The sequence below is a fragment of the Suricata suricatta genome, chromosome 14 (assembly GCF_006229205.1).
Source record: "Suricata suricatta isolate VVHF042 chromosome 14, meerkat_22Aug2017_6uvM2_HiC, whole genome shotgun sequence".
NCBI classification, from domain to species: domain Eukaryota; kingdom Metazoa; phylum Chordata; class Mammalia; order Carnivora; family Herpestidae; genus Suricata; species Suricata suricatta.
In genome coordinates this window covers 36,909,857-36,922,799 of record NC_043713.1, presented here as the reverse complement: position 1 = coordinate 36,922,799, position 12,943 = coordinate 36,909,857, and the positions used below count along the sequence as shown (strand labels likewise).

Here is a 12,943-nt window from a genome sequence, read left to right as displayed (position 1 = left end):
CACACTTTGTATTCTTTCATACTACTGAGTTTTTACTTCCTGTCCTCATAAGGTATGCATTTTGCTTTGAAGTGAGAGTTAATTGCTATTATGTAACTAATAATGGTTCTTTTATGAGTTAATCACAAAATGATGATGAACAGACCAAAAGGTGATATCAGTGTAGTCTGCATCTATTTGCAACTTCTATTTCATAAGATAAGATTTTGCTTTAAAATGTATAGCCCTAGGTCCTATTAGATATAAATTAATTTCTGTCATTCAAATAATTTCTGAAACTAGTGCAATCTGAACCGAACCCTCCTGTGAGTCAGTTTTGGGAAATATAATTGAAAGTCTGTTTCATGGAGAGCAAATTTAGTGCTTACTGTTCTTTCCTCTATTTTTTTTTTGTTCTATTCATTTTTTTTTTCAATGAATACTAACTGGACATATCATTTACTGATTGGATTTTGCTAAGCACTGAGAAGAATTTAGAACTTTTGAAGTTACTGTTTTCAAAGGCCTTACAGAGAGACACAAAAAGTTAACTAGGAAAGAGATGTTACAAACAGTATCAGTTGAGGGGTTTGGGCAGTAAGCACTGTGAATTTGGTGCTAGTCTTCCCTTCCCCAATATTTTCCATCAGAGCTTTCCAGACTCCATTCTTTGTGATTTATTTCTAAATAAATCACATATTTTAAATGAGATTTCATCTCATTTCAACATGCAGACAAATGCAGAAACATGTCACTGGTTCTATCCCCTCTCTCTCTATTGCTTCGGTTCTACTTCTAAACGCTTGAAATAAAGATTGGAAGCTGTATCCAGACTATTTTGTGAATGCCAGATTATTATCTACCCACTTCCTCTGGAGTAAAGGAGATGGTATTATGTGAATCAGGAAGGGTGTGTTTTTCTCCAGATCTCTACATATCAACCATACCTGCATATTTTAAATCATAAAAAGAAAGTACCTGTGTTCAGCAGTGCATTTTTACCCAATTGATGACACTTCATTAATAATTCCACTCTTTTCCAATTATTATTCAGGCCAGACCCTGGTTACATCATCACCCATCATGACTAGGGAGCACACTCTTCCCTTAACTCTGTAAGCCAAGACTATTCCATGTCCTTCTTTCCCTTCCTGGCGTTAGGCAAATATTCGTTCCCTCATAGAAGCAATTGGTGAGACTGTTTGACAAGTTTGACTGACATCACATTGGTTTTCACCATTAATATTTTCTTGTGAGTTATTTATGTATAGACCCATTATCTTTTGAGCCATCTTCTGCAACTTAGTCCTGTTAAATTTACCCTCAGGTAGTCAATGTCTCTCACACTCACATATCTTTCCACTTCTGTGTCTATAAGTACTTCATTATGGTCTCATTGCTTCTATGCTTTTGTATCCTCCCCCCACCCTACTACAGTATAAGCACTTTAGGGGCAGGAACTGTGACCTTATCACTGTTTTATACCCAGAACTTAATTTGATTCCTGGAGTATAGAAGGCACTCAATAAAGATTTATTAAGTGAATTTTCAGCATTGAGAGAAAAGGAACAGTGGGCTGTGGAGGTTAAGAGGAAAGGCACCAAACCCAGCCAATCATAGAGAGTTAGGAAGGATTTCAGAGAAAGAGCCACCTAAACCAAAAACTGAAGGGTTATTACAAGTTAGCTAGGCACAAGGAGAGAGAAATCCAGAAAAAAAAAAAAAAAAAAAAAAGCATAGACAGAAAAAGAGCAAGGCCCTTTAAATGGAGACAAAAAGATCAGCTGTGCCTTCTGTTTACCATGCCTGAGAATCAAAACAGGGTGGTATATTTGTATATGTACTGAGTGTATGAGAGAGGAAACTTTAGTTTTTAAAAGTTTAAGTAGATACAATAAAAAATCAACTCTACCAGCCTATAAGCCCTTTGATATTTAGCCCAAAGTCCTTCAAAGTCAATTGGGCTAAACAACAGTTCCATTAACTTTTCTCATTACCTTCTTTTACCCCAAGTCAAATTTTAAATTTTTAATCTTTTTTTTTATTCTCTGTTTTAACTGTTGGCATTTTCATACTACTTTTTAAATGGTTACTGTAGATAGTAGTATGGTTAAGTAGAGAGATGTGAACCTAACTACCTTGCATGAAATTATTATGTATAGAAAAACTATTGCAGGTTCCAAACACTCAAATGAGAGATCAGTACTTGGAAAATGACCTACTTGTAAATTGTGATTGTGGGGGCATGGGGACAACCTCCTGCAGAATATGGCAGAAGGCAAACCGGTCTTAGAGTCCAAATGTCTACACCATTCACTTTGAGACTCTCAATCTCGTCATTTGTTGAATGGAACCCATAATATCTGTTCTATATTCTTTGTAGGTTTTCCCAAAATTGAAAGAGAAACTATATGTGAAATGAATCACCTCACATATGGCAGATGGTTGTATTTGGTTTTGCACAAGGTCATCTGCTATTGTAGTTATTTTTTTGTTAGAAAATAAGAATTTTATACCCCCTCCAACAATTACAACAACATTGTGTATGGAAAAATATGCATGGCAATTTAAATTAGTAAAAGGAAAGCTACACTTTTGAAGTACACAGTTTTAAATAGTTTGTGTTTGTGGCATAACTACAGCAAGCATGTTTACATAGAAATGGTTGTTTGCCTCATTAGCATGAGGGTAATAACATTATAACCATTTTTTCTCCTAGAATGATTGAAGATAGTGGGAAAAGAGGAAATACCATGGCAGAAAGAAGACAGCTGTTTGCAGAGATGAGTAAGTATGGAACTTTAAGGAACACTCTATAGTTTTCATTGAATACTAACAGGAAGACTGGAAATAACCATTTACTCCTTAAGGCATTTGTGCTTTTCCTTAAAATCCTAAATTCCTTGTATAAAATGTACATTAGGCATTTTTACTTCCTATTAGGTAAGAATTAAATTAATCAATGAATTATCATAATGTGTTACTGGGGTCTATATTTTCTAGGAAATAAAAAGTTTCATTGAGCCAAATGCGTATATACCCATACACAGACACGTGATAAACACTATTAGTGTTGGCATTAATACAGTCCACTAAATTTTAGAGTCTGTGTTCATGCCCCTCAATATCACAGTGTCTGGCATATCATAGGCACTAGATAATAATTTGTGAAATGAATTATTGAATGTCTTAACTGCAAAATGATATCACATGTCCATGTTGGACAGAAGAATTGGGCATGATCACCAGACCAAACTATAAGCTGTCATTTGGACTTCATGGAGAGGGGAAGAATCAGTCTCCCCCTAATTAGTTTCTAAAAAGTTAAAAGGAAAATATGGCTAAAAAGAACTTAAAGGTGACCTGCAACATAAGGGAAACTGAACCAAGACTATATTTACTGATGCCAGTGGATGGCCCATTAAATAAAGGTTATTGATTTATGTAAATGATGATTACCATGTAAGTATTTGGTAGGTAGTTTGTCTGTTACAGACCATTGTTTCTTATTCATAAGGAAGAAGAACTTGACATGATGCGGGGCACACATCTCAAATTAAATGTTATAAAGAAAAAAGTACAATTCTCTTCTTGTCTTTTTATCTCTCCTTCCCTGCATAAGGAATGAGGATGAGCAGACGTGAGGTGTAAGCCTTTCTCTCCGAGAAGGCTCTAGACAAAATTAGGTTTCTACTGAAGATTGGAACTGATTTGGCAAGAATGAGGGTTGGGAGCAGATAAAGGAAAGTCCCAGATAATAAGATTCATATTTTCCCTTATCATTTCCCAATAATCTGGAGGCACCAAGACTGCGTTAGAACTAACAAAAAGGAAAGAAAATTAGAATTGATGTGAGAAATCTCAATCATGCTCCTTGCTTTTTCCACTTTCAGAGACACATCTGAAGTGCCTGAGAGAATTGCAGCCATGACCTTCCAATTTCTTAGGCCTTGTTTGGCCCTGTATACTCACTTCCGGCAGGGCCAGTCGCTCCTTTGTTGAGACAAATCTAACAGAGGAAGGAACCTAATTACTGCCCATCTACACAAAATGCAAAGAACACAGGTATCCTTCCATACCATAGATTCTTAGATGGAAAGTCAGGAGCCACATACATTATGAGCCACTGTTTTGTCAGAAAAAGAAAACTGTATGAATTAAACTATATTAAATAAAACTATATTAACATTTAACATAGCAAACCAGTAAAGCTTTGGAAGAAATCTTTGAAGTTATCCTTGTTACATTAAAGATATACCAGCCAACACACTGCACGAATTTTAAAATGTGCTTATTTAATAATTTTGTAAATACTTATGTGAGTTTAAGTACATTGTCACAGTTCCTTCTGGGGAAGTTCCTGGCACAGACAAATACATATGTCACAAATGTCTCCTGAGCTACAGTCGCCTGTATCAAAGGATCATGGACATAAGTCACAGAAACAGAAAAGCTCTCAATTTTTCAAGTGAGAGAGACAGGAAGATTGTGCATTCATTCCCAAATTGTAACTTCATCTTTTCATAGAAACTTCTCAGGGTTGTCATGCACTTCATTAAATTGGGGTTTTTTAGTTTATTTTTTATTTTGACAGAGTATGAGGTAGAGAGACAGTATGAGTGGGGCAGGGGCAGAGAGAGAGGGAGAAAGTAAATGCCAAGTAGACTCCTTGCTGTCAGTGCAGAGCTCAGCGCAGGGCTTGAATCCACGAAACTATGAGACCATGACCTGAGCCGAAACCAAGAGTCAGATGCTTCACGGATAGAGCCACCCAGGCGCCCCTTACATCATTTTTTTAATTCTTCTGATTAGTGATCAGAATTGTTAAGCAAGTCACACAAAGATGTATCTTTCTTCCTTGAATATGCTAAATAATAGACTCAGATGTTGGCCCAAAACAAGCAAGCATATCTGACCTTAAAAGTGCTTTCATGAGCCTTATATTTAGATACACACTAAGTAGGACATGTCCACGGCAAGTCGGATCCCGCCGGATGAGACAACTGGCTGATTTCAAAGGGAAGAATTGATTTTGATAGATTGTCATACAAAGGAGAAAGGTGATCTCATTGAGAACGTGTTAAATTGTTGAAAAATATATGGGTTACTCCAGCAGCTCTCTCTGCAGGACTGGAAAAAAAAAAAAAGACAAGGAAACTTAGGGAGGACTGACCTCAGGCTTGGAAAGTAAGTTCCTCCAAGAATCTGCGAGGAAGCTAAAAATGAAGGAGGAAATTATAAATTCGGTCGGCTATTTTCTAGAAATACCTTTTTAAATAGCGAAAGAAAGTGCCAAAGAGATTCTTTGTTTCAGAAATTACAAATGCCAAAGAAAAATTGCGTGTGAAGGAGTTAAGGCAGGGAAGACTTAATTCAAGACTATTGCAATGGGGTCAAGACTATTACAAGAGAGAAGAGAGATTGAACTCAACTCCCTGGAAGGCAGGAGGGGTGTTAAGTGCTGGAATGAGATAAGAGTGAGCTAGAGCAAAACGCTTCAGGATTATTAGTGGGGAAGATGATCAGTTGTGTTTGCCAGTTTTCCCAGTTAGGAAGTTAGGCTTCTACCCTCCACAGAGACTGGGAGATCTCCTCCAATGATTACATTTCAAAGGTTTAGTTCCCTTAAGAAAGATATTTCTGGGATGTAAAACTGGCAAGAGGCTGGGAGATTACTTCTCAAAGGGGCAGACAAAGAATTTACAGTGAGAAGTTTTCTAAAGTAAATGCTCTGAGAAAAGAAGATCAAAGGGTTAGAGTCAGGAAGAAGCCTGTCTGAAATTTAGTCAGGCTCAGGGAATGTTAAGGCACCTTCGCCTTACAAAGGCCAAAGAACAAAGGCCATATTTGATCAGAACAATAATTGATCAGAAGAACAGTTGACAAGAAATTTAGGCAAATGCAGGTTATTACACCACATCTGCTTTAAACATCTACTCAGAGCTCATAACCTCAAGCCTCAGAAGCAAAAAGAAATGGCAAAGAAATGAAGTTAAATGTAGCATGGACTCACATATGAGCAAAAAATAAAACTAGCTTTATATTTAAAAAGAAAAAAATGCAAAACGAAATCGTAACTCTGTGGCCAGCAACTTTGATTAAAGACATTCTTGACAAGTTGCCCTTAACCAAAAATTCCCTTCAGTATAATGCCCTAATTATCAGTTTATTTGGTACCTTAGATTAAAACTGAAAAGACTAGTTAAATGTAAATGTCATCCTCACCTTGGCTTTTCAGCCATCAAATAAGTTTATCAGCTCAAATAAGTTTATCAGATTGGCTGTTAGCAGAATAAATTGTTCTTGGAATTAAATCACCTTCTCTGTTTGTCTGCTCTCAGAGGACATCACTCGGCCTTATATGACAGTTACTTAGGAACATGTCACTCATTGTTGTGAATGCTTCCTAGGGACAAACCATAGACCTTCACCTTCAAATCCATTCACTTTAGATGCTGAATAAATGTGGGTTTCAAAGCCTACATGGCACACGATAGCTAGGTATTAGTCAGAAGAGAGCGATTGGAAAACTCTCTTTCAGAACAAGGCAGGGTGTCTAACAGGATAAGGAAGGATCTGAGGAGAAATCACAGTGATACCAGGGGCCTCTACACAGAGGAGGGACAGAAAGTCAAAGGGAGGCAAATGTAGGTATTTGGCAAACACCTGAGTCCTTCTTCAGAATATAGACTACAAGTCAGCACGTGGGTAGTTGGAATGGAACCTAGAGCACAATTTTGCAATGCACACTGTGACTTTTAGGAAAATTGATTTCAAAAGTTGAAAACAATGACACAAATGAGCCCACTACTATGAACCCACCACACACATAACTATAGGCCATGGTGGGCACAGGGACTATTTCCAATTGTTTCCTCATTTCTCTTGCTCCTCATCCTCTTTAAGATGTTAATACCATGGGTCACCATCCTGAAAATACTCTCTTATGTCACCACACAAGTCTGGTCTTCTGCTTTTCTTGACCACTCTACTGCTCTTTTTCTGCCTCACAGCACCTTCCAGACACCCTGAAACCAGATTATACCAAAGCTTTGTTCTTGACCAATTCCCTCCATATGCAATTTTACTTTCTCTCCAGGCTTCACCATTATTGTCATGGCTCATAAGTTTCAAGAAGTCCTTCAAAACCACATCCATATTCTCATGAATCAACTTATCCATAATAGTCAGTATATAAACTCATGGACCCTCCAGCCCTGCTTCCTCATTGTCAAGGCTTCTACTAATTAAACTACTTGAGGTGGGCTCACCATTTATTCCACTAACAGTGCCCATAACTGTACGTATCCACAGTCTCCTCTTGGAAAAATATTTCCAGTCTTGGCCCAGTTAAGCCAAATTGCTACATTTTATGGGTCTGTTATAATTCTGAGAAAGTATTCCATAATCAGGAGTTCCATATCTGTATCTCCAACTGCCACTGATAATCTCCACTTGGACATCCACAAGCATCTCACTCCATGTAAGCCCAAAAAACTCTTCATTTGCCCACCTCCAAACCTATTCCTCCTGTTTGTAACTTGGCTTAGTGAGGGCCTCCCCACCCCACTGAGTGTCCTAGATAGAAATTTGACCATTATCCTTGACCCCCAAACTCCTTTACCTATCTCTTTCTCTCTCTCTCTCTCTCTCTCTCTCACACACACACACACACACACACACACACACACACACACACACATCCACCGAATCAGCAAGTATGGAAGAGTTCAGACATAGAACAATCATAGGCTTCATCTTTATTCTGTAAATATTTGTTGAGCAAATTTGAAAAATGAATGAGATATTTAATTATCTGAATGACTTTATAAAAGTCTTTAAAATGAGCTATCAAAACATGAAAGGCAAAATATACTTGAATTGTGTGAAACTATTTAGAATGTAATAAAGCTAGGGGCACCTGGATGGCTCACTCAAAGGTGTGCCTTCAACTCAGGTCATGATCTCATGGTTTGTGGGTTTGATCCCTGTGTTGGGCTCTTGTTGACAGCTCAGAGCCTGGAGCCTCTTTAGGATTCTGTGTCTCCCTCTGTCTCTCTGCCCTTCCCCCACTCACTCTCTGTCTCTCAAAAATAAACAAACATTAAAAAATTTAAAAATTATTAGAATGTAAAACACTAAAGCCAAAAAGTAGGTACGACTGGTTGGTTGATTGGTTGAATAAATAGATAGATGGCTGAATGAAGGGGAAGAATGAAAGAAGGTAGGAGGGAGGAAGGGAGGGACAGAGGGAGAAAAGGAAGGACAGAGAGGAAGAGCAGAGAAAAATCTTGAAAGGAAGAACCAAAAAAGGAAAAACAAGATTTGTAGGAGATAGCAATGTGATCAATCAGAATTTCTTAACTGCATGTTTACTTTTGTCTTTATCATTTTCTTCCAAGTATGACATGGATATGAAAGATTGGAGGGCATGGTACAGGAGCATCAAGTTGCCTTAAGTGAATTAGCTTTCATAGATGATGTTATGACCATGTCTGAAGGAATAAGCAGTAGGTCGATCAACTTGGAAGGCAGACTCTGGTAGCACACTAGAAGAGTCTACTTGTGGCCCTCTTCAGGTCCTTGATTTTAACCAATGACTTGGACATAAGAGACCTGCAACTACTCCCAAAGCAGACTACAGACTTACAGACTTTCAGGAAGAGACCAGACATATAAAACTAAGTATATAAAATTAAGTTTCTGGTTTATTGGGGAAGGGACAAACAAATGTTTTAAACAAGGGGGATAAACAGAGGAAGAGCCCATGTAGCATGTCTCAGCTCTGCTTTTTTGGGTCCCAAAATCCATATGGATCCTCTGGTTGCCATTTATATTGTCTGTGCTCAGTGGTGTGAAAAGCTAATATCTGAAAAGCTACATTTCATTGCTCACCACATCCCCTTTGATCTTCAGCCAGGAAGAACTTCTACAAATAGGAAACATCAAGAGACCCTCAGACCCCTTCCTGATTCTTGAACAAAACAGAGGGTCCATTAAGTCCACATCATGATAGGACAGGGGAGAGCAGTCAGGGCACTCCTGTCCCTAAGCATCATCATTGCTACTTGTAGGAGAGGTGCACATTTGCCAAATTGCCCCTACAGCCTCTATGAGAGGGAAGTGCAGAGGAGCTAGTGTTTTTGTCCTCAGAGGATAAAGTCTTGCTGGAACTAAGACATTTAATTGTCTGCTGCATCACAGCCCTTTTATACATGGGGATTATCATTATTCTTAAAGAACTCACACACATAATCTATGTCCTTAATGTCTTCTTTTCAAGGATTATTTTCAGATATTGAGACTCTCTTGATTGTTGAGCCAAGCTCAGCATCAATAAAAAGTACATCCTCATCAGGGGAAAAGGCAGATTTAGTGCTCAGGCATTTCTGATAGTCTCTCTGTCTCTGGTCATCCAGAACCCTAAAGAATTCAGTTTCTAAATGAGCCTCTCAGATTTACAGAACACATGAAACTGGGAAGGCCCTTGGAAATGCCAGTGGCAAAATCAAAACTATCAGAACAGTTACAAGCATGAGATAAAAATTAAAAGATACTAACCAGATAAATATCAAGTCCTATCTTTAGCCTCCCAATAAACATTTAAATAGAAAATGGAAAAGATATGATCATATGTAAATTATTTTTTTCAGCTTTTTAATGAAAAGAGCCAGAAGAATGAGCCATTTTTTAATTGCATTTGTGGGGTGCCTGGATTTCTCAATCAGTTGAACATCCAACTCTTGGTTTGGGCTCAGGTCACGATCCCAGGGTCTTGGGATTGAGCCCCACATCAGGCTGCATGTTGAGCACAGAGCCTCCTTAAGATTCTCTCTCTCTGCCCCTTTCCCCCATTCTCTCTGTAAAATAAAAAATAGATTTTAATTGCATCATTATTGTCCTTATCAAAGGTGGTCACGATTGCCTTCTATATATTCTATACAGAGGAGGCAAATTTGGGTTAATTTTGTATATCTCATTTCAGTGAGATATGAGCCAGCCACAGAGCAAAGGAGTAGAATGGATGAAGGTCTCAAAACTGCCTGATGATAATGAGAAAAATGATAGCAACATCCATGTATTGAAGCCCTATTGTATGCCTCACTCTGTGGTAGACACTGTGCTTGCAGTGGCTGTGGAGGTGAACCTCTCCAATCTAAAAAGGTCAAAAGGTTATGTCCCCAGCTAAACTTTCAACTCCACAACGACAGGGGCTTTTTTGTACATAACCTTCAGATGATAATGAAGATGATAATAATGATCATGAGAGGTGCTTTCCAATGCGTGAGAGATAAATGAATTATCAAGTGGCTGGAAGAAAAGCTTATGTGTCTCCAGAAAGGAAATTAAATCAAATGGATTGAACTTATCAGAAAGCAAATTAAAGCTCAAATATAAAAAAAGAAATTTCTATCACTTATTGTTGCTAAGAAAATGTACAGGAAACCTTTTTAGGAGTCTCACCTGCTAGCAAGTACTCACTAGGGACAAGCTTCAGAGGTTACCAGCTGGTAAGGCTGATACTGTTATCTGCATATACATGAAGAAATCAGAGACCAAGTAAAAACATGTCAAAGTTCACATAACTGGGAAATGAAAGATTAAGGTTTACTGACTCTAAAGCTCATTTATTTTCACTAAGTGATAATCATCCCTATCACTGTGGCCATTGTCTACATCCCCTCTCTTGAGAACATGTTTAAGAGAGTTTCTGCATTGGGTGAAGTTAAGTCCTATCTCTTTGATCCTCCAGCGCTCAGTATCAATGAGTCTGTTTGTCAAGTAATAGACTCTCATAAGAATGAATGTTTAGTGATCTGCCTCAGAAACTTATAAAGCAATAGGAGTATTAGTATCATTTTAAATGAATCTCTAAAGAGATCAGTTTGAATCAGGGAATGTTAATGCTCTCAGTATAGGACACTTGCGAATTCATCCCGAGTTTCATTAGAAAAACATTTAATTGGCCTCCCAGTATAATTACTTCTAGGTCTGCTCATTTACTTGCTATCCTATTATAATTTGAAGCATTCATGTAGCACTTTTACTGGTGAAATTCAATACATGTAAAAAATAGCTCTCTGCCTATATATTTGTTATGAACCATAAACAGGGCTTAATGAATGCCAAATATTTAGAAGAGAGAAGAACAGACATTTGATGAACGTCTGCTTTGTCTTAGACACAGCCTAGAGATGAGCCCATTCAGAGGAGGGTGGGAGGATCACCAGGTTCTCCGATGTGGATGGAATGAACAGCCCACCCGCAGGGCATCTGGGGAGACCCTCCCCGGAGCCGGAGCCGGGCAGAGGTTCTGGGTGGAGAGTGGTGGGAAATGTTATTGGGTAGGGGGCACAGAAAGAGCTTGGATTCTGAGCAGAACATTCAGACCTGGTGCTGTGGGCATCAGAAGCCATGCTGGATTCTCGCATAGAAGAGTAGAATGAGGAAAGTAGTTGAAGGATACGGGGAACATGTTTCTCAATGTTAGAGAGGAAATGAAAGCCCCGGTTTAAAAAAGAGGAGTGGTTGTTTTTAGATAGGCATCTCCTGCAAGGTTGATAGGAAGGTTTGCAGGATAGACACTAGTCATACTAATGAACACTTACACAGCACAAACTACGTACCAGGCAGTGCCCTTTGTGCTTAGATATAGTCACTCATTTATTTTTATAAATCTGTGAAATAAATAGTAGTATTATCATCAACCCATCTTCCAGATGAGAAAACAGAGGTTTCCAAAAGCAATTAGTTGCACAGACGAGGCCCAGCTTTCAGCGAACGCTCACCTCACAGCCAGATTCTGATGACCAACCACAGTGCATTTAAAGTGGAATTTGATGATAGTGCCACCATCTTGCTGTTTAAGCCACAGCTTGAGCAGACTGTTCTCAGAAGTGGCAGGCACCACAAGGCTGAGGCCATGTTCCTTGGCCCACAAACACGGTTGACAACCTCATCTCCCGTGTTGGATATCTGTGCTCTCTTCTCCGAGAACTTGAGGAGTATGAGGCAGCCCTTTTCAAGTCTTATAATAAAAATAAAAATCAAATTAACTGAATGGGTTATATCTACAGTTGTTTTCTTTGTAAATATTATAAATCCCTTCCCACACACATGGCATACCATATGTGTACGTTTCTCCCCCCTCCAGGGGCTCAGGATCTGGATCGTATCCGACTCTCCACCTACAGAACAGCATGCAAGCTTAGGTTTGTTCAGAAGAAATGCAACTGTAAGTATGCTAGTTGTTTGGACTAATTACCCTCATGCATCTTGTAGTTTACATTTGTTTAGTTTATTAAAACTGGTTTTCTTTGTTGATAAAAATATTGTTACACAACAATGAAAAGAGTATCATGATACACAAATGGTAGAGAGATTATTCGTAAGTAATTCTGAAGGCTTAATTGCTCTTAACTGCTGAAGTATTGAAATAGATAAGCCTCTAGATGTGTATGACTTCCTGTCCTTGGAATGGCCTAAATCTGGGTGGATATTCTTCTTCTTTTCTCTAGCCGTGGTATTGTCAATACTGTGCCATCAAAATGGTTTCCAAGAACTTTATAAAATATCAAATATGAAGTCCTCTTTATAGTTGTGTTTCCTTTGCAAATAGAGGAGAATGTAAACACAGGAGAATGTTTACAAGCTCCTGGAAAACATAGAATTTTCTTTCTGAAGCTACAAAGTTAGCCCTTTGTGTCAGAGTATTGACTGCATTTGCCTACATCAGACATCAGGAAGAGAAGAGACAATAATATTTTAAGAAACAAAGGGACTCGCTTCATCTTTTTCCCAAATTTTAAAATGTCAGTGCCCAGCTAGATCACGAATCACAGCGAGCCCTTTACATCCTCTGCTGCCCACTGCTCCCATCATATCACACCACATCCATTTTCTGTTGGAGAGAAAAATCGCCTCATATTTCCTGTGCATGAACGTACTCTTTTCTTTTTGAAAA

The 12,943-nt window shown here is 38.4% G+C and overlaps 1 protein-coding gene across 23 annotated transcripts in view; it reads left to right on the top strand.

The window, feature by feature from the left end:
- DTNA (dystrobrevin alpha) overlaps nt 1-12,943 on the top strand; it is a 255,612-nt gene that overhangs the window by 129,724 nt on the left and 112,945 nt on the right. For all 23 annotated transcript variants that reach the window (XM_029921418.1, XM_029921412.1, XM_029921415.1 and 20 more), the window contains exons 3-4: nt 2,699-2,766; nt 12,134-12,214. In XM_029921418.1, the coding sequence (XP_029777278.1) occupies nt 2,700-2,766; nt 12,134-12,214 (148 nt within the window). In that variant the 5' untranslated portion in view covers nt 2,699. The remainder of the gene's footprint in view (nt 1-2,698; nt 2,767-12,133; nt 12,215-12,943) is intronic.